The 26,221-nt window shown below is 42.9% G+C and overlaps 1 protein-coding gene across 2 annotated transcripts in view; it reads right to left on the reverse strand.

The window, feature by feature from the left end:
* Positions 1–26,221, reverse strand: part of si:dkeyp-23e4.3 (rho GTPase-activating protein 7) — a 112,375-nt gene that overhangs the window by 6,172 nt on the left and 79,982 nt on the right. Inside the window, exons 1-11 of one of the 2 annotated variants that reach the window (XM_029627632.2) lie at positions 23,474–23,667; positions 12,758–12,829; positions 12,555–12,636; positions 12,296–12,359; positions 9,910–11,306; positions 9,530–9,703; positions 6,061–6,220; positions 5,662–5,860; positions 5,287–5,500; positions 3,222–3,336; positions 2,054–2,275 (exon numbers count right to left, since the gene is read on the reverse strand). In XM_029627632.2, coding sequence (XP_029483492.2) covers positions 2,054–2,275; positions 3,222–3,336; positions 5,287–5,500; positions 5,662–5,860; positions 6,061–6,220; positions 9,530–9,703; positions 9,910–11,306; positions 12,296–12,359; positions 12,555–12,636; positions 12,758–12,829; positions 23,474–23,486 — 2,712 coding nt within the window. In that variant the 5' untranslated portion in view covers positions 23,487–23,667. Of the gene's footprint in view, positions 1–2,053; positions 2,276–3,221; positions 3,337–5,286; positions 5,501–5,661; positions 5,861–6,060; positions 6,221–9,529; positions 9,704–9,909; positions 11,307–12,295; positions 12,360–12,554; positions 12,637–12,757; positions 12,830–23,473; positions 23,668–26,221 lie in introns of those variants that run through there. The other variant, XM_029627631.2, reaches the window with a different exon arrangement.

The following is a 26,221-nucleotide window of genomic DNA, read 5'->3' on the forward strand; positions in this document are numbered from 1 at the left end:
CGGGGTGACGTGAGAGAACTTGGGAAGGTTGAACACCAGACGGGCTGCGGCGTTCTGGATGAGTTGTAGGGGTTTTTCTTTTGTTGCCCATAACCATGTGTGTGAGGTGTATTCTTTTGTTTCAATGTAGATTTGTTTAGGACTACCAAGAAACACTGCATAACCCTGATTTAGTCCACTGCAGTAAAAGGTTCATTGGTCTGACGAACTGGACAATCAATGGTGTTTCGATGTTGACTCATACATAATAACCATTTTAATAGTCAGCAGTATTCTTTATAGGTGGTGTTGTTTTGGTGTGCTCTCAGAAAAAACATTTCACAACCATGTGACCAAGGGGGGGGGGGGGTTCACTGTAACCATGCAGTAACTTTTACAGCATATCACAAAAGTGAGTACACTCCTCACATTTTTGTAAATATTTGAGTATATCTTTTCACGTGACAGCACTGAAGAGATGACACTTTGCTACAATGTAAAGTAGTGAGTGTACAGCTTGTATTTGCTGTCCCCTCAAAATAACTCAACACACAGCCATTAATGTCTAAACCGCTGGCAACAAAAGTGAGTACACCCCTAAGTGAAAATGTCCAAATTGGGCCCAATTAGCCATTTTCCCTCCCCGGTGTCATGTGACTCGTTAGTGTTACAAGGTCTCAGGTGTGAATGGGGAGCAGGTGTGTTAAATTTGGTGTCATCGCTCCTTCATACTGACTGGTCACTGGAAGTTCAACATGGCACCTCATGGCAAAGAACTCTCTGCGGATCTGAAAAAAAGAATTGTTGCTCTACATAAAGATGGCCTGGGCTATAAGAAGATTGCCAATACCCTGAAACTGAACTGCAGCACAGTGGCCAAGACCATACAGCGGTTTAACTGGACAGGTTCCACTCAGAACAGGCCTCGCCATGGTCGACCAAAGAAGTTGAGTGAAATAGACGTATGAGTGCTGCCAGCATTGCTGCAGAGGTTGAAGGGGTGGGGGGTCAGCCTGTCAGTTCTCAGACCATATGCCGTACACTGCATCAAATTTGTCTGCATGGCTGTCATCCCAGAAGGAAGCCTCTTCTAAAGATGATGCACAAGAAAGCCCGCAAACAATTTGCTGAAGACAAGTAGACTAAGGACATGCATTACTGAAACCATGTCCTGTGGTCTGATGAGACCAAGATAAACTTATTTGGTTCAGATGGTGTCAAGCGTGTGTGGCGGCAACCAGGTGAGGAGTACAAAGACAAGTGTGTCTTGCCTATAGTCAAGCATGGTGGTGGGAGTGTCATGGTCTGGGGCTGCATGAGTGCTGCCGGCACTGGGGAGCTACAGTTTATTGAGAGAACCATGTATGCCAACATGTACTGTGACATACTGAAGCAGAGCATGATCCCCTCCCTTCAGAGACTGGGCCGCAGGGCAGTATTCCAACATGATAAAGACCCCAAACACACCTCCAAGACGACCACTGCCTTGCTAAAGAAGCTGAGGTTAAAGGTGATGGACTGGCCAAGCATGTCTCCAGACCTAAACCCTATTGAGCATCTGTGGGGCATCCACAAACGGAAGGTGGAGGAGTGCAAGGTCTCTAACATCCACCAGCTCCGTGATGTCATCATGGAGGAGTGGAAGAGGACTCCAGTGGCAACCTGTGAAGCTCTGGTGAACTCCATGCCCAAGAGGGTTAAGGCAGTGCTGGAAAATGATGGCCACACAAAATATTGACACTTTGGGCCCAATTTGGACATTTTCACTTAGGGGTGTACTCACTTTTGTTACCAGCGGTTTAGACATTAATGGCTGTGTTGAGTTATTTTGAGGAGACAGCAAATGTACACTGTTATACAAGCTGTACACTCACTACTTTACTTTGTAGCAAAGTGTCATTTCTTCAGTGTTGTCACATGAAAAGATATACTCATATTTACAAAAATGTGAGGAGTGTACTCACTTTTGTGATATACTGTATCTATTATATGTTATTTGACTACTATTTCATTAATTTGTTAGTTCCTTAATTCATCCATTCATTCATTAATTACATCAGATTCCATCGCACACCTTCTTAATGGCCAGGTCCACTTGGTCTGGTCCAGAGCACAACTCCCAGCCTTGGCTTTTCTCCCTGGCCTCTCTCAGCAGGTGCTGGGTGGTCTGGTCCAGTCTGGCCCTCTCATCCTGCTCCTCCTCCCCACCCTGAGAGGGTGAACTCTGACCCCCATCCGCCCAGAGAGCCTCCTCACTGGTGCTGCACACACTCTGGTCTGGCCAGAACTCTGGAAGCTGGAAAGAGAGAGGAAGAATTAGCTAGACTTTTTCCACATAAGGTCACATATGACTTAATCTTGACACCCAGATCCAAATATTGCATGTTAATGTCTGTCACAAGATATACTGTATGACTTCTTGACCAATCGATATGCTATTGCATCAAGCGAAGATATGGTGACTAAGAGCCTGTTGTTGGCATTCATAAATTCTTGTTTTCTAGTATTTTTATTCTGTTTCATCAAGTAAATGCAATGAACTGAATAACATAGATGAAGGGCCTCTTCATTTAATTTCCCCTTCAGATGGTTTATAGCAGGAACGGGCAACTGGTGGCCCGCGGGCTCCTTTTGTAGGTCCGTGGACCATTTTCACACAAAAATACATAAATAATTAAATGTTTCATTTTTTAGGAACTTAGTCGAAGTCTCAATTTACTGTTGAGAGTTAGAATAATACAAGGTGCAATTTCAAAAATATGGTTGGGAGGGGTATATGGATGTGGGACACACGAGCCACTGTGGCCCCTCTGTTTTTCTGTGGCCCCCACCCCCATCAAAGTTGCCATCCCTGGTTTTTTATTTTTTATTTATTTTACTAGGCAAGAACAAATTCTTATTTTCAATGATGGCCTAGGAACAGTGGGTTAACTGCCTGTTCAGGGGCAGAATGACAGATTTGTATCTTGTCAGCTCAGGGGTTTGAACTTGCAACCTTCTGGTTACTAGTCCAACACTCTAACCACTAGGCTACCCTGCCGTTTACGGTTGTGAACAATAGGGAAGTGCCTTCCTGCTGTTTCTAATGTACTGTACAGTAAATACTACTGCACAGTGAGAGTACACTCATGAGAGAGTGGTGTGTGCTGTGCTGAGTCTTGTAACACCCACACACTGTGCACACGTGATGTTAATTAGTGTGGCTAGAACAGGCTGTACTGTAACTGTACTGTAGTGTGTACCTGAAGGAGGCGTAGGGACTCTGTCACCATGTGGGCAAGGCCCTGTGTAGCGGCCAGGTTCTCACTCAGGTCCCTTTGGTCAGGCCTACCCAGGCTGTACTTCCTGTGGCTCGACCTAGGTCAGAGAAACAGGTAATGTCATTACATCAGAGTTAAAGATTTCGGGGGTACTGTTTTGCCATTACTCTATACTCGCCTACAGTTTTTGGAGATCCTTGCAAGCAGACTGGTATTCAATGCTGATGTACAAAGAAACGTCAGCATCGACTTCCAAACCAAGAAAAACATGTCGCAAAAGCAAAGCAGTTACATTTTTACTAACATCCCTGTATCCTTGAAGCACAATGTGCCACAACACAGTCCATGGGAGTAGAGTTTATTTGTTCGGGTCATTGTTCCTAGTGTGACATGTTTCAAGGCATAGCTCTGTTTCCAGTGATGGGAGATACAGAGTGTTTATTGTGTTGTGTTATGACTTCCATCTGTGCTCTACTCTGACAGCCTGTGGGGAAATGGTTGAGCCAACTGGCTCCCCTGGACAGGCTGGCATTATACGAGGAGGAGGAGGAAGAGAGGGAGAAGGAGAGGTATATTGTCTCTCTACATCAGACACAATCAGGCCTGTGCTATGTGACATCACTAGGTTCACGATGCCACTTTTCGATGTGAAGTGGAACTTCTAGACATGCTCTCAGAATACAGGGTGTCAGCAGAATGTGTGCAGCTGAGTGTGTGTGTGTGTGTCTATCTTCGCAGCGCTTCACTTCAGAGCCAACAACTACAGATAACCAGTCTTGTGAAGTTAATGAGAGTGCCAGAGTCAAAAACAAAGTTCAAAGACTGATGTGTTTTAAAAAATGAGTCACTTGGGCCATCTCTTTCTCTCTCCCTCCCTCTTTCTCTCTTTTCCTCTTCCTGTCACTCTCCCTCTTTCCCTCCCTTTCTCCCACTCCCTCTCCTTCCCATTCTCTTGTAGTAACCAGCTGACTAGTATTACAGATATTAAATCTCCTCTATCTGAGAAAGGCCAGATGGGAGATTCAGTAGGGTTACATAAGTTTCTCTCTCACGCTGCGATTAAACTCCTGAGTGGCACAGCGGTCTACGGCACTTCATCTCAGTGCTAGACGCGTCACTACAGACCCTGGTTCGATCCTGGGCTGTATCACAACCAGCTGTAATCGGGAGTCACATAGGGCGGCACACAATTGGCCTAGCATCATTAGGGGAGGGTTTGGCCAGGGTAGGCTGTCATTGTAAAATAAGAATTAGTTCATAACTGACTTGTCTAGTTAAATAACAAATATATAAATACAATTAAAAAAATAAACCCAGCCGACAGCTATTCATTACCACACAGGGAAATATGGTTTTGGCTAGATTACCACAGTTGATGTAATCTCTAGGAATTTAAACAACCCATGAATCTGACACAGCATAAGAAGGAAAAACTAAAACAACATGTCAAAAACAGACATTTTTACATCTGCCATTGTGGCGATGAACACAAAGCAAAGCGCACCGGAGTAATCTTATGCAACAACGGAAGACATTTTACATGTACATTTTAGTCATTTAGCAGACACTCTTATCCAGAGCGACTTACAGTTAGTGCATTCATCTTAAGATAGCTAAGTGAGACAACCACATGTCACAGTCGTAGTAAGTACGCTTTTCCTCAATAAAGAAGTTATTGGCAAATCAGTGTTAGTAGGAAAAGACAAGAGCAAATGTTTTTTGAGGGGTTGGGGGGAAAGATTTAATATACTCTTTCAAGAGGTAGGGTTTCAGACAATTTTCGGGAGATGGGCAAGGACTCTACTGTCCTAGCATCAGGGCGAAGCTGGTAAGAGGGAATGATATAACTTTAACAATGTGGGACCCAGATCTCCAGACCACTTCTCGTTTAGAAGTTGCACCGTTCCAGGGTCACCTTACACTCCCCCAATCCTAACTTCAACCATAAGGGCCAAATCCACCAAACTGATCTTAGATCAGCATCTAGACCCTAGATTCTAGGGGCAACTTGACGTCTTCCTCCTTCCCAGAAGGCGGTGCACCGTACCTGGCTGGGTTGCCCTCTCTCTTCAGAGTGTTGAGGTGGAAGAGAGAGGGGGCAAGGCACACAGCGATGTTGGTGGGGGTCATCTGGTTCTCGCCCACGCAGCCCACAACATCTCGGAGGAAGAGGAGGAGTGTCTGCAGGGCCTCCCTGTGCTCATCTGGCAGGAGGAAGATGGCCGCCTGGGCCGCACAGAACTGCTGGTCTTTGGGGAAATCTGTGGAGGATGAGGAAGGGGTGAGCGATGTTAGACTGGAGTGGTGGATAGGATTGATTATACTGGAAAAACATCTAAAATTGGTTTCACAATGCCTACTTAACCATCATTAACATAATGATTAGGTAGTACAGTCAGTCACGCAGATTCTGTCCACTTACATTGGTAGATATGTAGGAAGGACTCGCAGAGTTTGCTGGAGAACACAGGTTCTGGTAGATCTCTGAAATACTGTTTCACCATATCAGCCACATCGAATGCTGATTGGCCCTCGTAAGACGCACCCTCTGGGTCTGCCTCCACCATGTCACGCAGGTACTGGATACGAGACTTCACCCCCGACTTACGGAACAGACCCACCTGAGGGGATGAGAGAGTGAAGGTGAGTCTCACCTGAGGGGGTGGGGGTGTATATTAGACAATTTTAGATATGAAAACATCTAACCAACTTTGAAATTGGGGTGAACTGTCCCTTTAAAGCCTGACCCTAACTATTTCTTGAATAATGTATGAGCAATACTACATCTACTGGTGGTACAGGAGGTTAAAGAGTCCAGTACCTGATCGAGACACTCTGTCCTCAGATAGAATAGAGCCTTGAGGATGCTGGGGGGTAGAGGTTCCCCTGTCTGCTGCATACTGTGGAGGAGGGATACACCAAACACCCTCCTGCCCTTCAGCTCTTGAGCCTTGGCCTTCCGCGGGGGCTTGGGGAACGTCCTGAGGGGAGATAAACAATACAAGATGGAGGTCAAGGCTTGATGTTGAAGATAACCAGGTTAAAACTGAAACCTGCATGCTAAGTATAGACCATATATTGTGTTACCTACAGATTATAGAAACTCTCCACTCAGAAACAAGTCCTACCTACCTACAGGTTATGGAAAACGTGCTATTTTAATATTTCTACAGTAAGTTTCCTCAGGGAGAAAGCCCCCCACTTCTATATCAAAAATAATAAAACAAAAACATGAGTAAATACTACAGTAATGTCCCCAAAAGCACTACAGTAAGTACTACAGTTTACTACAGTCCGCTACAGTCCGCAAAAATACCACAGTAAATACTACAGTATACTACAGTCCGCAAAAACATAGTAGAATATACTTTTTTTTACAACCCCATTTATACTATAGTAAACTGTAAATACTACAGACATCTACAGTAAATACTACAGTAAAGTCTGCAAAAACACTACAGTGAATACTATAGTACTCCTACCATAGTGTACACTATAATATTTTTTCATTTGAGCACACATGCTCTTAGAAGAGGGCTCTGTGTAAAACTCAGATGGGACATTTCTTTTAAAGCCCAATTGGTTTATTTGCTGAATAGGATGTTTTTATAAGCCAGCAAGTGCCGGGGTAACGGCCTGTGTAGCTGAGGAGATAACATGAAGACCATTTAAAGCCTCCCCCTCATTATTCTTCCATAAATCAAGTTCAGGCACCTTGAGATATCAAGCTTCAGAGCCAATCAAATGTATGATTGCAGAAATGAACCTACTACTGGAATTAAATTCACACATTTTCATACAGCATGATTCTCGTTGATAGTGCTCTCTCCCATTACAAGCAGCATTTCCATTATAGTTTTCAGCTGTTCAATTAAAAGATATCTGCTGCGTCCACCTCATTTCATTACCGTAATGGTGTTCTGCTAGTGATTTAATGTGATTGTGTGTGTGTCATAGTGTTAGTAGGTGTGTTTTTCTCTGTGTGTCTTACTCTCACTCACTCTGTGTGTGTGTGTGTGTGTGTGTGTGTGTGTGTGTGTGTGTGTGTGTGTGTGTGTGTGTGAGAGTGTGAGAGAGTGTGAGAGAGTGTGAGAGAGTGTGTGTGTGTACCTGTGTGTATTTAGAGAGAAAGCCAAGGGGAAAGGTGTTTGGCCACAGCAAATACAAGACACCACTTGTCTGGAATGAAGCTAGTTCCACAGCAGTGAGGGTGCAGAATACTGAAGCACAGGATCAATGGAAAAGCGAAGAGAGGCTGGAGTAGGTTATTTCTTTTGTAGTTAGCTCAATGATTGTTAAAACAAATAGGCCAATTACTCTGCTCTCAAAAAGTCAATTACCCTGTCCTCTTGCCTTAAGCAATCCCTTTTCCCCCAGTTGGCTACACAAACTAATAATGTCAAACACTTTATTAGTGGGGTAGCCAAGTTTTGGGGAACAGGTTTTGAAACATTGGTGAGGAAATAGCTACAAACAATGAAAAGTAATAACTCATTCTGACAGAACTGATTGGGATGTGCTGAGTTCTCATACATCATCCCATGTAATGCTATTTGGAGGTCACTGCCGTCAACCGTCGAGATGAAATGTCCCTAAAAATGTCCCTAAAAACAAACTATGGTTTTGACAAGTCAGTTAGGACATCTACTTTGTGCATGACACAAGTAATTTTTCCAACAATTGTTTACAGACAAATTATTTCACTTATAATTCACTGTATCACAATTCCAGTGGGTCAGAGGTTTACATACACTAAGTTGACTGTGCCTTTAAACAGCTTGGGAAATTCCAGAAAGTTGTGTCATGGCTTTAGAAGCTTCTGATAGGCTAATTGACATAATTTGAGTCAATTGGAGGTGTACCTGTAGATGTATTTCAAGGCCTACCTTCAGACTCAGTGCCTCTTTGCTTGACATCATGGGAAAATCAAAAGAAATCAGACAAGACATCAGAAAAACAACTGTAGACCCCCACAAGTCTGGTTCATCCTTGGGAGCAATTTCCAAACGCCTGACGGTACCACGTTCATCTGTACAAACAATAGTACGTAAGTATAAACACCATGGGACCACGCCATACCGCTCAGGAAAGAGACTCGTTCTGCCTCCTAGGGATGAACGTACTTTGGTGCGAAAAGTGCAAATCAATCTCAGAACAACAGCAAAGGACCATGTGAAGATGCTGGAGGAAACAGGTACAAAAGTATCTATATCCACAGTAAAACGAGTCCTATATCGACATAACCTGAAAGGCCGCTCAGCAAGGAAGAAGCCACTGCTCCAAAACCGCCATAAAAAAAGCCAGCCAGCCAGTTAAACATCAAGTTAAAGCTTGGTTGCAAATGGGTCTTCCAAATGGACAATGACCCCAAGCATACTTCCAAAGTTGTGGCAAAATAGCTTAAGGACAACAAAGTCAAGGTATTGGAGTGGCCGTCACAAAGCCTTGACCTCAATCCTATAGAACATTTGTGGGCAGAACTGAAAAGCGTGTGCGAGAAAGGAGGCCTACAAACCTGACTCAGTTACACCAGCTCTGTCAGGAGGAATGGGCCAAAATTCACCCAACTTATTGTTTGAAGCTTGTGGAAGGCTACCTGACACGTTTGACCCAAGTTAAACAATTTAAAAGCAATGCTACCAAATACTAATTGAGTGTATGTAAACGTTTGACCCAGTGGGAATGTGATGAAAGAAACTAAAGCTGAATAAATCATTCTCTCTACTATTATTCTGACATTCCACATTCTTTAAATAAAGTGGTGATCCTAACTGACCTAAGACAGGGCATATTTACTGATTAAATGTCAGGAATTGTGAAAAACTGAGTTTAAATGTATTTGGCTAAGGTGTATGTAAACTTCCGACTTCAACTGCACATATCGAATATTACCCAGCTACAGACCTTATCCCAAAGGAAAGAAGAGGACCTGTCTATAATTTCCCCAGGAATCTAGCCTGAAGGTTATACTTTGTCATGCCGGCTTTTTCAGATGCTGATTTTTTGTGCATCTTTATTGGTGGGGTTTATACCTCTGACAGCATCCTGTGTTTTGTCTTGTGAGAGGCAAGGTTGCAACTTCACATAAATAGTGAGTTCTGCATCCAAACTTCCACCTCTTCTGCCCTTCATCCCCCACTTCCCCTTCTCTTCCTCATTTCCCTCATCGCACTACCACTTTCCTTTGATTCTTCTGGTTCAACCCTTCCTTTTCTCTACCTCAACTCTACCTTCCCCATCCCATCTCCCTCTCCCTCTCCCCCCTCTTCACTTCCCCTCCCATTCCTTACCAGTTCCAGCCCTGCTTGCTGGAGGGGGAGTACTTGTCCATGAGAGCGGTGAGTTTAAGTAGGGAGAGCTTCCGCAGCAGGTGGAGGTGAGAGACAGGCTGCGCCTCGACCCCTGGGCCGCTGGCAGTCACTGAGGGAAGGCTCTGCTCGCTTGACCAGTGGTGCTGGCTCTGTCTATAGAACAGACACAACAGAACAATGATTTGTTCAGTGATAGAGTTCATGCATTTACAATATGATTTATCAAAACCTATTTGCATTTTTATTCTCAATGATACAATTACATAAGTAATGGATCTGTATGCACGAGTAATAAACTTCCAATATGCCTTCTTAATGAGCGCTCAGGCCAGCTGTCATTCTCCACAGCCTGTTCTCACCTGATATTGCGAAGTAGTGACTGAACCTCTGTGCCATCTCCATCCACAGATTCTTTTTCTAGCCTCTCCCTGTCCTCATCTCCCTCCCCCTCCACGGCTCCCGGCCCCAGCTCCTCAGCCTCCTTGATCTCCAGGTGGATGTGGTTGGAGGAGGAGGGGGGACAGGGAGAGGGGGTGGAGCCGCGGTTAGAGTCAGAGTCAGAGTCCTCTGACAGTTTGTCCGTCCAGGTGTTGACGAGTTGCTGCAGGCCGCTGATACGCTCCATCACACTGTCCAGCGCAGAGAACACGTCATTGTTTTCGCTGATCTCCTCCGTCTCCGCCGCCCTGTGATGCTCCACCTCCTGGCCAATCACCTGGCCTGTCGGCACGTTGTCATAGATACTGGCCCGGTGGTCCAATGAGGCTGGGGGGCTGCAGCAGGGGGAATCCTCGTCCTTGGCCGCTGTGCTCCCCCTGCTCCGTCGCCCACGGTACCCGTGGAAGCTCCCAGTTCTCCAGTTGACGGAGGTGTTGTCTATGGGCAACAGGACATTGTTGTGAGTGAGGGCAGTGGGGAACGTTCCTGGCTTGTGTCCCTGGGGGATCTGGAAGACCAGGCTCTCGTGGTTATTCCTCTCGTCCTTGTAGTCTTGGAGCTCTCGGACCGGGCCGCTGTGGAGACCTTCCTGGTACTGTTCTTGGACCCCGCCGGTTCGTTTGCAGTTGCTGCGTACCCTGGTGATGGGGCTTGGGGTGCTGACTGTACTGCTGCTCTCTGATGTGCTGGGGCTGCTGCTGCCTGAGTGGGGGGAGGATGGTGAGGAGGAGGCCTGGCTGCCCGGCCGGTCCCTATCCCTGTCCTGCAGGGTGGAGATGTCCAGGCACTGCAGCCGTCTCAGCCTGTGCTCGACATCCAGACCCACCTGGAGCACGGGGCCAGAGATGACCAGCCTGGTTCTGCTGTGGCCACTGTGGCCTGGGGAGCGGAGGGTGGTTGTGCTCCTCAGACGCAGCTTCTCCATCTTCCTCAGCAGACTGGCGCCCTTCTTCCTGGGGGGCTTGTCCGGGAAGCGCTCCTCAGCACTGCTGAAGCCGAGCATCTCACCCCCTGGGGAGGGGGGCTCACTGAACGACGTGTCCAGGGACATGGTCTTGTTGGTGGAGGAGCAGCGAGACGAGCTCCTGCTGGTATCTTGGTCATCAGTGGCAGTCTTGCGGCCCTCACTCTCAGTGCTGCTGGTGCTGTGGAGGGAGCAGACCTCATGACGGTCGTTGGATTCACCCGGGGACATATCATGGCTGTCCGGTAAACACAGGAAGCCCATCCCCTCTAGTCGACGCCAGCGCCTTGTCTGCCTCTCGTAGGCCCATTTGGCACTGATGGCACAGGGCTCCTCATCCTCTGACTCCTCCAACTAAGAATTACAAGACAATAATCAAGATACTGTATGAGTCATGTCAAAAAAAAAATCAGGGCCATCTATTTCTGGACATCGTGTAACTCTTCAGAGATATGTTTTATTTCTTTTATGTTTTTGAGTAGATCAGCTTTAATTTTGCAGATAGATTTTGGCCTCTATCAATGTAAATCCCAATTCCCCATGTATATTGTTTTGTAAATATATATAGTATTTTAAATATAGATTTTTAAAATATATTTTCCTTCTTTATTATATTTTCCACAAAGATAACAAAATTCTGAGATAACGAGTCTCTGAGAACATTAAATGTCCAATGCAGCCATTTTTAAATCAATGTCAAATAATTTCTGGGTAACAATTAAGTACCTTAATGTGATTGTTTTCTATTAAAATGATCCAAAAATGTCAAGAATAGCTTCTTAGCAAATAATAATTTCACAAGCAAAAATTTTGCGAGGACTGTCTGGGAGTGGTCTGAGTGGGGAGGAGAGGTTATTGGCAGAGAGGTTAGGAAATCTCTTATTGGTCTATTTATCGCATGGTGATGTCACTATGGATGGCCAAAACTCAATCCCACCAAAACAGAATGAAATTTAATTTATCTTTTTCATCTAGCTCTTAGAAAACGCATCTAGAATTCGTTTTCACAATTTCACAGTACTATTCCAACCTCATAGTTATGGAAATGTATATAAAATATAGGAACATCTCGTTTTGGACTGCACTGGGACTTTAAGTAGAAAATTATTATGCAACACGATTAATTCTAGAGTTTTCACCCAAATTATCTTTCTCTGCACTTTCTCAAACAAAGACTATTGAAGTTTTGAGGAGTTTTGGAGGTGGGTGGAGCTATCTACTTAGCCATCAATATCAGTGGAAATCGATGCGTTAAATGCTAACTAGGAGCTTTTCCTCTGGTTACTGCGGTGTCTTTGACAGAGCTGCCATGTTGGTGTTCCATGGTGTTCACTCTCACTCACCCGTCTCTTTGATCTGCCCAGCTCCAGCCTCAGCTCCACACATTTGTTTAAAGTGTTTAATCTCCTGTAAGCAGAGGAGAAGAATGGTGGTTAAACAAGCACAGCACACTCTGTCTTTCTCTCTCTCTCTTTCTTTCTCTCTCTCCTCTCTCTCTCTTTCCCCAGCCCAATGAAGTATTCCAGCACTACATACACTCCATCAGTAGAACAAGGAGCAATGGTGAGAAGGAGGGAGTGGATGTAAAGTCCAGCTACTCACCTGCAGAGTGAATCAAGTGCATCCTTATCCAGAAAACTGTGATCACTCTTTACCCAGTCTATATCAATGGGGAACCTGCAATCTGAGAGGCAAACAAGGCGTGATATGACACTGTTTGTTATGGATGAGCAAATATGTGGATCTGGTGTGCACTGTAATAGATTGTGTTTGATGGCTTGAGAGGATTACTATTTGATATTTACCTTTGTATAATTGCACGTACTGGGGAAAGCCGGCTGCTCTCAGCCAATCGCAAGCCTCCTTCGCTTCGATCTCTGCAAACAAAAAACAATATTCAAATTAAATTACAATTATTTTCTGGTTGGCCCATTTTAAAATCAGGACGAATATTTGTGCATATTAAGCGAGCTATTTTACACTTTAATTACACTCGCAAAAATAATGCGGACAAAAATAGAAGCGTCTCTCTCCTTTTTCTCCTCTCATCTCTGAGAGGGTGTACTTTTACAGTGGATTTTTGGAAGAGGCCATCCTAATTGCTCCTAATTGGCTAACGTGGCGTGTGTGTGTCAGACACAGAAAAGGCAGACATCGTTTGTCAGAAGTGGCTTCAGTCCCTCTGGCCACACACAGCCTTTCATGTCCCCTCTGTTGAGGTTCCACCCATCTGCTAACACCCACCATTGACATAGTACTGTCAGGGACAGATGGTGGAAAGAAGTGCAATCTTTCTTCAAACTCACTGGTACTTCATGAAATAAAACCCAGAGAGAAAGAGAGAGAACGTTAAAGAGAGAAAACGATAAAGAAACAACGAGAGAGTACTTGGAATTAGGTGTTTTTCTCCCAGGCTGTGGGGGTCAGGGGAAGACAGCTGGAGGTTGAGTTACAAAGAGGCGGCAGGTAGTATAGTGGTTAAGAGCGTTGGGCCAGTAACCGAAAGGTCAATTGTTCAAATCCCAAAGCTGACTAAGTGAAACATCTGGCAATGTGCCTTTGAGCAAGGCACTTGAGCCTACTTGTTCTTGTAAGTTGCTCTGCATAAGAGTGTCTGACATAATTACAAGAAAAAAGCAGATGGCTGAGATATGTAAACAGGGGAAAAACAAGCTGTGAATATCACAAGACCCCTTTGATCCAGGGGAGATAAACTCTGCTAGATGGGAACGGGGTTCATCAAATCAACAGCCAGGTTTGATCACTTAGTGTTAGAGGAGGATGATTTCTGTTCCTGTCCAATATTGACTGGCTTTCATCAGGCTGTCCACTCAAGAGAAAGCTTCAAACTGTAACTAGTTCCTGTAACCTCGTTCAATCAACCTAACCGGGTAGTTATAAACATCACAGGAATTAAATCATCAACATGTATAGATCACATCTTTACTAATGCTGCATAAATGTGTTTGAAAGCAGTCTCCAAATCCCTAGGATGTAGTGATAACAATATAGTAGCCATATATAGGAAAACTAAAGTTCCTTAAGCTGGGCCTAATATAGTATATAAAAGGTCATCCAATAAGTTTGGTAGTGATTCCTATGTTGTTGATGTAAAGAGCATTTGTTGGTTCGTTGTGTGTAATGACAAGCAACCAGATGCTGCACTTGACACATTTACAAAATGTCTTATTCAAGTTAGTAATAAGCATGCACCCATTAAGAAAATGACTGTAAAAACAGTGAAATCCCTGTGGATTGATGAGGAATGGAAAAATTGTATGGTTGAGAGGGATGAGGCAAAATAAATGGAAAATAGGTCTGGCTGTACAACTGATTGGCAAACGTACTGCAAATTGAGCAATCATGTGACTAAACTGAATAAAAAGAAGAAGAAACTATACTATGAAACAAAGATAAATGACAAAGAATGATAGTAAACAGCTTTGGAGCACCTTAAATTACATTTTGGGCAAACTGCTCCATCATTCATTGAATCAATCACTTTAAGGATTTTTTCATTGGCAAGATTTGCAAACTTAGGCATGAAGCATTTCATGCCTAAGTTTGCAAATCTTGCCAATAAATGTTTTAAATTTAAGCAACAAACATTGACACTACACATCCAAGTGTATCTGACCAAATTATGAAAGACAAGGGTTGTAATTTTGAATTCTGTGAAGTAAGTGTGGAAGGTGAAAAAATGAAAGTTGTCTATCATCAATGACAAGCCACCAGGGTCTGACAGCTTGGATGGAAAATTACAGAAGATAATAGTGGACAATATTGCCACTCCTATTTCCCAGATCTTCAATTTAAGCCTACTAGAAAGTGTGTGCCCTCAGGCCTGGAGGGAAGCAAAAGGTTTTCCCTTACCTAAGAATAGTATAGCCTTTTTTACAGGTTCAAAAAGCCGGCCAATCAGCCTGCTACCAACCCTTAGTAAACTTCTGGGGAAAAATGTGTTTGACCAGATTTCCCCTTTATTTATCCAGATACAATGCTATTTTACAGTAAACAAATTGACAACAGACTTTCAGTATGCTTTTAGGGAAGGACATTCAACAAGCACAGCGCTTACACGAATGACTGATAGAAATGTATTAAAAAAATATTGTCTGGGGCGCTTTGTTAGACTTCAGTGAGGCTTTTGACATTATCGATCATAGTATGTTGCTGGAAAAACATATGTGTTATGGCTTTACACCCCCTGCTATATTGTGGATAAATAGTTACCTGTCTAACAGAACTCAGAGGGTGTTCTTTAATGGAAGCCTCTCCAACAAAATCCAGGTAGAATCAGGAATTCCCCAGGGCAGCTGTCTAGGCCCCTTACTTTTTTCAATCTTTACTAACGACATTCCACTGGCTTTAAGTTAAGCCAGGAATATCTAAACTCAGCACAAAAAAAAGAAACGTCCTCTCACTGTCAACTGTGTTTATCTTCAGTAAACTTAACACATGTAAATATTTGTATGAACAGAGCAAAATTCAACAACTGAGACATCAACTGAACAAGTTCCACAGACATGTGACTAACAAAACTGGAATAATGTGTCCCTGAACAAAGGGGGGTCAAAATCAAAAGTAACAGTCAGTATGTGGTGTGGCCACCAGCTGCCTTAAGTACTGCAGTGCATCTCCTCCTCATGGACTGCACCATATTTGTCAGTTCTTGCTGTGAGATGTTACCCCACTCTTCCATCAAGGCACCTGCAAGTTCTTGGACATTTATGGGGGGAATGGCCCTAGCCCTCACATTCCGATCCAACAGGTCCCAGACGTGCTCAATGGGATTGAGATCCGGGCTCCTAGCTGGCCATGGCAGAACACTGACATTCCTGTCTTGCAGGAAATCATGCACACAACGAGCAGTATGGCTTGTAGCACTGTCATGCTGGAAGGTCATGAGCCTGCAGGAAGGATACCACATGAGGGAGGAGGATGTGTTCCCTGTAACACACAGCATTGAGATTGCCTGCAATGACAACAAGCTCAGTCCGATGATGCTGTGACACAATGTCCCAGACCATGACAGACCTTCCACCTCCAAATCTGTCCCGCTGCAGAGTACAGGCCTCGGTGTAACGCTCATTCCTTCGACGATAAATGCGAATCCGACCATCATCCCTGGTGAGACAAAACCGCGACTCGTCAGTGAAGAGCACTTTTTTGCCAGTCCTGTCTGGTCCAGCGAAGGTGGGTTTGTGCCCATAGGCGACGTTATTGCCGATGATGTCTGGTGAGGACCTGCCTTACAACAGGCCTACAAGCCCTCAGTCCAGCCTCTCTCAGCCTATTGTGGACAGTCTGAGCACTGATGGAGGGATTGAGGATTCCTGGTGTAACTCAGGCAGTTGTTGTTGCCATCCTGTACCTGTCCCGCAGGTGTGATGTTTGGATGTACAGATCCTGTGCAGGTGTTGTTACATGTGGTCTGCCACTGCGAGGACAATCAGCTGTCTGTCCTGTCTCCCTGTAGCGCTGTCTTAGGCGTCTCACAGTACGGACATTGCAATTTATTGCCCTGGCCACATCTGCAGTCCTCATGCCTCCTTGCAGCATGCCTAAGGCACATTCATGCAGATGAGCAGGTACCCTTCCATTTTTCAGAGTCAGTAGAAAGGCTTCTTTAGTGTCCTAAATTTTCATAACTGTGACCTTAATTGCCTACCGTCGTCTGTAAGCTGTTAGTGTCTTAACGACTGTTCCAAAGGTGCATGTTCATTAATTGTTTACGGTTGATTGAACAAGCATGGGAAACAGTGTTTAAACCCTTTACAGTGAAGATCTGTGAAGATCTGTGAAGGATTTTTACTAATTCGTTTTGAAAGACAGGGTCCTGAAAAAAGGACGTTTCTTTTTTTGCTCAGTTCATGTATGCGGATGACTCAACAATATACACGTCAGCCACCACAGCAACTGAATTGACTGCAACACTTCACAAATAACTGCAGTTAGTTTCAGAATTAGTGGCAAGGAATAAGTTCATCCTAAATATTTAAAAAACGAAAAGCATTGTATTTGGGACAAATCATTCACTAAACCCTAAACCTCAACTAAATCTTGTAATGAATAATGTGTAAATTGAGCAAGTTGAGGAGACTAAATTGCTTGGAGTAACCCTGGATTGAAAACTGTCGTGGTCAAAACATATTGATACAACAGTAGCTAGGATGGGGAGAAGTCTGTCCATAATAAAGATCTGCTCTGCATTCTTAACAGCACTATCAACAAGGCAGGTCCTACAGGCCCTAGTTTTGTCACACCTGGACTACTGTTCAGACGTGTGGTCAGGATCCACAAAGAGGGAATTTGGGGAAAATTGGAATTGGCTCAGAACAGGGCAGCATGGCTGGCCCTTGGATGTACACAGAGAGCTAACATTAATAATATGCATGTCAATCTCTCCTGGCTCAAAGTGGAGGAGAGATTCACTTCATCGCTACTTGTATTCGTGAGAAGTTGTATGTTGAATGCACCAAGCTGTCTATTTGAACTCCTGGCACACAACTCGGACACCCATGCATACCCCACAAGACAAGCCCCCAAAGGTATCCCCAAAGGTAGCCCCCAAAGTCCCCAGAACAGACTATGGGAGGTACACAGTACTACATAGAGCCATGACTACATGGAATTCTATTCCACATCAAGTAACTCATGCAAGCACTAACATTTAATTAAAAAAACAGACAGGTGCAGACACATGCATACATACACACGATAACATATGCACTATACACACATGTACACATGGATTTTGTGTTGTAGATACAGTGACGTGCGAAAGTATTCATCCCCCCTTGATATTTTTCCTATTTTGTTGCTTTACAACCTGGAATTAAAATATATTTTTTTGGGGGGTTGTATCATTTGATTTACACAACATGCCTACCACTTTGAAGATGCAAAATATTTGTAATTGGGAAACAAACAAGAAATAAGACTAAAAAACTGAAAACTTGAGCGTGCATAACTATTCACCCCCCATAGTCAATACTTTGTAGAGACACCTTTTGCAGCAATTACAGCTGCAAGTCTCTTGGGGTATGTCTCTATAAGCTTGGCACATCTAGCCACTGGGATTTTTGGCCATTCTTCAAGGCTAAACTGCTCCAGCTCCTTCAAGTTGGATGGGTTCTGCTGGTGTACAGCAATCTTTAAGTCATACCACAGATTCTCAATTGTATTGAGGCCTGGGCTTTGACTAGGCCATTCCAAGACATTTAAATGTTTCCCCTTAATCCACTCGAGTGTTGCTTTAGCAGTATGCTTAGGGTCATTGTCCTGCTGGAAGGTGAACCTCCGTCCCAGTCTCAAATCTCTGGAAGACTGAAACAGGTTTCCCTCAAGAATTTCCCTGTATTTAGCATCATCCATCATTCCTTCAATTCTTCCCAGTCCTTGCCGATGAAAAATATCCCCACAGCATGATGCTGCCACCACCATGCTTCACTGTGGGGATGGTGCTCTCAGGGTGATGAAAGGTGTTGGGTTTGTGCCAGACATATCATTTTCCTTGATGGCCAAAAATCTCAATTTTAGTCTCATCTGACCAGAGTACCTTCTTCCTTATGTTTGGGGAGTCTCCCACATGCATTTTGGTGAATACCAAACATGTTTGCTTATTTTTTTCTTTAAGCAATGGCTTTTTCCTGGCCACTCTTCTGTAAAGCCCAGCTCTGTGGAGTATACGGCTTATAGTGGTCCTATGGACAGATACACCAATCTCCTCTGTGGAGCTTTGCAGCTCCGTCAGGGTTATCTTTCATCTCTTTGCTGCCTCTCTGATTAATGCCCTCCTTGCCTGGTCTGTGAGTTTTGGTGGGCAGCCCTCTCTTGGCAGCTTTGTTGTGGTGCCATATTCTTTCCATTTTTAATAATGGATTTAATGGTGCTCTGTGGGATGTTCAATGTTTCAGATATTTTTTTATAACCTAACCCTGATCTGTACTTCTCCACAACTTTGTACCTGACCTGTTTGGAGAGCTCCTTGGTCTTCATGGTGCCGCTTGCTTGGTGGTGCCCCTTGCTTAGTGGTGTTGCAGACTCTGGGGCCTTTCAGAACAGGTATATATATATACTGAGATCATGACAGATCATGTTACACTTAGATTGCACACAGGTGTACTTTATTTAACTAATTCTGTGACTTCTGGAGGTAATTGGTTGCACCAGATCTTATTTAGGGGCATCATAGCAAAGGGGTGTGTCACACCCTGACCTTAGAGATCCTTTTTATGTCTCTGTTTTGGTTTGGTCTGGGCGTGAGTTGGGGTGGGCATTCTATGTTTTGTGTTCTATGTTTTCTATTTCTTTGTGTTTGGCCGGGTATGGTTCTCAATCAGGGACAGCTGTCTATTGTCTGATTGGGAACCATACTTAGGTAACCTTTTCCCACCTGTGTGTGTGGGAGGTTGTCTCTGTTTAGAGCACTTTGCTTGTGAGCTTCACGCTTTGTTTTTGTAGTGTTTATTGTTTTGTTTGGCGTCATTTTGCTTAAAATAAAGAAAATGTACGCTCACCACACTGCACCTTGGTCCTCATCCTTCAACAGCCATGAGAGGGTGAATACATATGCATGCACAACTTTTCAGTTTTTTTCTTTTTTCATTTCACATCACCAATTTGGACTATTTTGTGTATGTCCATTACATGAAATCCAAATAAAAATCCATTTAAATTACAGGTTGTAATGCAACAAAATAGGAAAAATGGCAAGGGGGATGAATACTTTTACAAGGCACTGTATGTAGTAGTAGAGTAGGGGCCTGAGGGCACACACGTATTATGTTGTGAAATCTGTTGTGAATGTATTGTAATGTTTTTAAAAATGTATAATTGCCTTCATTTTGCTGTCTTGGCAGCAGCTAATGGGGATCCATAATAAATACAAATACAAGTTTTGGGATTGGCGGACAGAGTTTGTGACAGAGAGGAGATCAGCTGTACCTGCTAAAATATGACATACAGGCTAGTATCACATAACTCTGAGGCTGTAAAGTTATGTATCAGAATGTATCTGCCAGGGTTATATAAAAAGCCTGCACCCTCTGTGACATCTAGGAATATTTTAATCCACTTAACCCCAACATTTCTCTAAGTTTTCGCCATCATTTTGAAGCCCTAGTTATTATTTTGCTTTGACAAAGTCATTTCTCTAGATGATTATTTAGTGTGATTATTGATTAATTTACCTCTGTCCCTCATTTTAAGGTCAACCCTGCTACGTGAACTCCCATTTGAATATGGTGAAAGTAAACTATTTCTTTAATCTTTACAACATTAAACAGCTAATAGTCAAATCATGGAGTAAAAATAGGTGAGCTGGTTCTACTCTTTTTGGCCCTTTCCTGTGTTTTGTGGTGGAAAACTGAGCGGGTCAAGCCTAACACGTCAACCCTGTTACCCATAGACAGCCTACAAATGTTTTAACAATTCCCCCCTTCCATTGCCACTCCCTGTTGCACATAATACGTTTCCATTCCCCTTGTCAAAATGGAATTTATGGCTGATTTAAGATGAAATTGTCAACGCTGTTACTGTCAACCCTGTTACGGTCAGCCGTGTTACTTTATTTGGCCCTTAATATGCACTTGCTACAGTATTTTTTATTTATTTAACCTCTTGAGATTAAGTTACACTTCTCAAAAGGCACCGTGGAACAACCATAAAGCCTATGGTGGAATAAGTTATAACCTTATAATAACACCCTGCTCCCAGATGTAAATAAACTATTAGCTACCCAAACCAGTGGTCAGAATGACATCACATGGCTGGAAAAGGCATAAGACAGGTGACCCAGTTGCAGTATGAAATATATATAAAACAGTGAACAATTAACTTCACTGCGCCTTGTCCACCACTATATTCTTCCTGCGTATAAGCATGATGGTATCTGTGAGACCGCCAATTTTAATAAGGCCAAGAAGGGAAAGGCTCTTCCTTTTCCAAATTCCTCAGGCCGCCTTGGAGGAAGTTGTGCTTTTGGGCTCTGGGTTCTGATAAGAGATGCGTGCTTGCAATTCAACCCCTCCCTCCCTCACAGCGCCAGGAAGTCGGAGGAGTGTGTTTAGGGGCCTGGGAAAATGGCGCTACGTGCTCTAGCCCTGACGCAATCCCCCCCCCCCAGTGCGTCCCAGTGCGCACCACACACACTACACACCCACTCTTCGTAGCAGTCTCCTAAGTCCTACCACTATATGGGCCTCCAGGCCTAGAGCTGTCTTTTGCCATGTCTCTTCATGAGTCGATAGACATGAGAAAAGCATCTCAGTGTTGATATGGTAACATCTCTCTGCTCTGACAGCTTACATGGTTCTGATCTTCACAACATCCTCCAGAGGACCAAGCCTTAGACTCAACAGCCTCAGTGGAATGCAAATACAGCTGCTTTTTACTGGGATGGCAAGTGTCAAGTGAGGCGTAAAAGTGGTATGAAAACCTCAAATGTCTGTGAAGTTATGTTGAGAACTGTAACATTAGACAAGTGGAGTGCTAGGGATGATATGACATTGGGTGGTTACTGTGGCCTAGTTAGATTACAACACAATGGATGTGTTCTAGGGAATGGCCAACATATGTCATCTGAATGACTGTAAACAAGGACATTTATGAGGAAAAGACAAGAAAGACCAAAAGATAGAACTGACCTCCATTTTCTGTTCTTAAATCAGAGAATATAGATGTTTGATGAATCACAAATAACAGTGATATCCAGCAGTTGGTCATCTATCATGTTTCTGTTCTGTTAGGTATTTGGTGTATGACCCAAGTGTGTCACTCGGTCAGCAAATCAGAGTTAATATGGAAAAAGTAACAATGGCTCTATAACAATGGCAATCAGAGAGCACCTGGTGATTGTTACGCAATCATTTATCCCCCTTAACCATCTATACCAGAGCTGGCTTATCTCATTCCATTACTCCCCGGCCAAAGTTGGCAGGTAGAATTGCATTAGGTCATAGGTATAATTGTTCCTGCGCTCTGTTGCTCCTGGTTGCTAACAACAGTGTCTGTGTAATCCACTCATGCCAATGGGGAAATGAGTTGGAGGGATTTTCGCTGCTATAGTTAGAGAACTTTCAGATTGCAGAAAGTATAATTGGTAAATTAAGGTCTTCTAGGAAATACTAGACACCACAATGAACCGGTCAATCTCTACTGAACCTTTTTAGAGAACCATCTGCAAATGAGCCCAACTTAGGGGTCTGCTCACATTGAATCATGTTGATTGGATTGAAATACTTGGCATTTAATGGTCAAGTAGAACTATGCACATGATAAGATGCCAAATCTTAAAATTGTGAAATACAACAGTTAGTTGATTAGAGACCAAATACTCCAATCCATTGCAATGACTGAGTGACTTTGTTCAGTCTGGTTCCTCTGAAAAGCTAACACCATGGGAAAAATACTTATTGGAAAACAACAGATTTGCTAGGCATTTTATCTCTGATTCCAAAGTAGCTGGTTTTCTATCATAACTCCTGAGTTCATCAAATTTTGCAGCCTGAACCCATTGCCTACGTGCTAGGAATACGTATGGAGCAGGAAACAAATACAGTGTATTACACACTAACATTACACACTAACATCACTGAAATTAATTTAATAAATTGACTGGCACCTGCATGAAGAATTCAATATAACACTCTCCCACATAACACTCAACCTACAGGCCAGAAATACAAATATAAATGTTATACTCTGTAGGCGTAAATTCTTAAGATATAAAAATATATTTTACGTGGACATTTTTTATAGGATTAGTTTTCTTAATTTTAAAACTAAGTAAACTAAGAAACCAAACTTTCGAATCTATATGACAAAACATCTAGGCTATTTAAACAAGTATTTATTACATTATTTGATATAAAATTATAAATTTTTAATGAGCTGAAGTATCATATTTATGTACTCACGTTCCTTGACAAAATGGTGAATATTGACACTGTCTTTACTGATCCTACTCAAACAATCAACCACTTGTTTTTTTCATTAGAGCTCACTCAAGAACATTTTCAAGGATTTTATTAACAGTATAGTAATTTATTTAGCAGACAGTCTTATCTAGAGTGATTTACAGTAGCGAGTGCATATATTTTTATACTGGTCCCTTGTGGGAATCAAACCCACAACCCTGATGTTGCACACACATGCGCTACCAACTAAGCCACAGTGAACCCTTTCATGTTCCTTGAAAGTCAAACTATTCCTTTTGAATCTATATGACAAAACATTTCGGTTAGTTAAATAAGTCTTTTTAAAAGCCTGTTGCAAAACTATAGTCTAGAGCATGCATTAGACTAAAGGGCTGATGCTCATGCGGTGGTGCAGCACATCACCTTACATCATCTGAACTCCTCACCTCATTTTGAGCATCACATGAACCTCACAGCTGACACCCTATCAGGTTAGTAGTGGCTCTCTGAATATGTTAATACATCTAAGTTTATATTTGTCGGAGTCCTAGAATTTGCTATTGTACTACTAAAGTTCATAGAAGAAAAGTTGTTACTTACTTGTAATCAACATGGTGCTGTAATGTTGTCAGATGAAATGTGATATTTAGTCTCGTTTTATTCTTGTTAAGAATGAGCAAACTTATCAAACTTGATGTTGAATAATAAAAATACATAAAAACTATACAAATCTAATCAAATATTGAAGACAAGTTCAGCTGTCTTGATCATATTGGCCATCATAGTGAAATCAGTACAAACATTTCCACTTTCCAGTCGCCCTTCCCTCCCCTGGACCATACCAACTGCACTTAACGCTCACCCCAGGAGGGAGGCTTCCAAAACTACATAATGGATGACCAAGGCTGTTGACTTTAAAAGCATGCCAGGGTATTTATAAAGTATTTCAGAATTCAGACAACTTTCTCTACTGTGACAACTAATACAATTGTAACATCTGATATAAAATAATTCATTTTAAATTAGCTAATGTATCCCCCCCCTCCCCCCACACCATCACCCTTAAGAGAGTGTGGTTGATCCCATGACATTGCCCTGTTGGTATTAGACTAGACTGGAGTGACCAGAAAGAGATTTCCTAACCTCAGACACTGGCCTTGAGGCCATTTTCCCCCCTTTGTAGTCAGACTTGACAGCTAAAATTAGATGTAGCAGACAATCAGCCTATCATGGTAAACACGGAAACTCACAAAGACAGTCAGGCCAAGAACATGATTAAATTCCCTCCACACAGGCTTCATAATAATCATGTATTTTTTTATATAATACAGTACAATATTTGTACTTCATGTAACTATTCCTTCCAATATCCAGATACCACATTTCTTACACATTTATGTTCTCACTTTTCTTGACAAAATGGTGAATTTTGTCTTTACTGATCCTACTCAAACAATCAACCACTTATTTATGACATTAGAACTCACTCAATAACATTTTCATGGATTTCATTAACATCATAGTCATTCAGCAGACAGTCTTATCCAGAGTACATACATTTTCATACTGGTCCCCCATGGGAATCGAACACACAACCCTAATGTTGAACACACCACACTCTATCGACTGAGCCACAGGGAACCCTTCCATGTTCCTTGAAAGTCAAATTATTCCTATGGTACAGTACCTTACCTCTAAAACCTGCAGCCCACACTTATATGTGGTCTGACCTTCTCCTGTTGCTGCTATCAGCATCTTGTAAAAGGCAGCCGTTGTTTCAAAGCAGAAATGGCACATTTAGTTCAAATCAAAAGAACAAGAGGATAGTAACTCTAATGACTACCCTTAAACCACTGTGGATGATGACAAAAACCTGCAGTGCTAATAGCCCTCTTCAAGGCTTCATCAGGATTCATTCCTAGGTAAGCCATTAGCGGTAATAGGTTCCATTTACAACGTAGGTGTTTGATTAGGCTCTTTTAAATGTGAAAACCCCTTGAGAGGGCCACCTCTTTGCTGCATTAATTCACAGTTGAATGAAAGATGGAAAGAAATGAAAACAACTAATGACTTTTACACAAGAGTGAAGTACAGGAACCATGGTCCCCTTGGCAACCTTCCTGGAGCGCTTAGCTCAAGTTTATAATAAAAGCTGGAAATAGGCATTCTTGGCTGTTACTGGGAATGAGATGTTTTTCTTGGATGACCCTAGCCCAAGATTCTGGTTTATGTGCATGATGTCATAGTCCATCATAATGCAGACCAAAGTTTTGTTATTTTTCCTGCAGATTTCGAAACCGCTTCTGCTTCATGTCTATGTACTAAAGTAATTATTTTATAATACACTTTTGAAGACAAATGTTGACTACGGTAACTGTCACAACTGACTAAATATTTTATCTTGGCACAATTATAAAGTTTTTCTGTTTGGGTTAGCTGGTGAATTCATCAAAGCCACTGGCTCCTTCTGGTTCCTTGAGGGTCCCACCCTTGTTTTGGGTGAGTTAATTTTGCGGGACGGGGGTGTGCACTGCAGTCCTCCTCCCCAAGCAAAGGCTTCCGCTCTGACAAGCCCCTTATTCCAAATGGTCCAACTTCAAATGATGTAAAGCACTGTCCTTCCATCACACAATCTGCTTTAATTATATACCTATATAAAACATATTAGCTGCTGTTGAATGGTTTGAGTTCTGTGGATGTTATAAAACTTGTTGCTATTTAAGAGATTATGACTTCTGGGTTTTCCTCCTCAGGATCACAACTCCTAAATGTTGAAGTGATAGTGATCAGCAAGGATGAAATGATCGTGTTATGCAGGTGAGTGAGGACCCAAAAGCGGTTTAACAGAAACAGAGTCTTTTAATGTCCAAACACAGCGAAGACATAAATCCTCTTCAGATGTATCGGTTGACAAAATAGACAACCCGCAGAGAGGGCGACAAATAAATCATAAAGTCCTCTGATCTTTACAGGAGAGTCCCCTTCTAGCAGCAGAGGAGAATAGCAGGGTTTAGCGGCAACAGACTGCTGGTCTCTCCGGGTAGGCGCGGGTTGTAGAGGACAGAGGTACCTGATCACACGTAGCATCTGATGAAGAGGCAGATTACGACAGGACGGGACAAGGGTGAAGCAAACGAGAATCTGACAAAGACAGAAGCAGAAACAGAGAGAGAAATAGAGACCTAATCAGAGGGAAAAAAGGGAACAGGTGGGAGAGAGTAAACGAGGTAGTTAGAGGAGATGAGGAACAGCTGGGGGAAGGAAAGGGAGAGAAGGTAACCTAATACGACCAGCAGGGGGAAACGAAGTGAAGAGAAAGAACAGGAACAAGACATAACATGACAATAC

The sequence above is a fragment of the Oncorhynchus nerka genome, linkage group LG22 (genome assembly GCF_034236695.1).
Source record: "Oncorhynchus nerka isolate Pitt River linkage group LG22, Oner_Uvic_2.0, whole genome shotgun sequence".
NCBI classification, from domain to species: Eukaryota; Metazoa; Chordata; class Actinopteri; order Salmoniformes; family Salmonidae; genus Oncorhynchus; species Oncorhynchus nerka.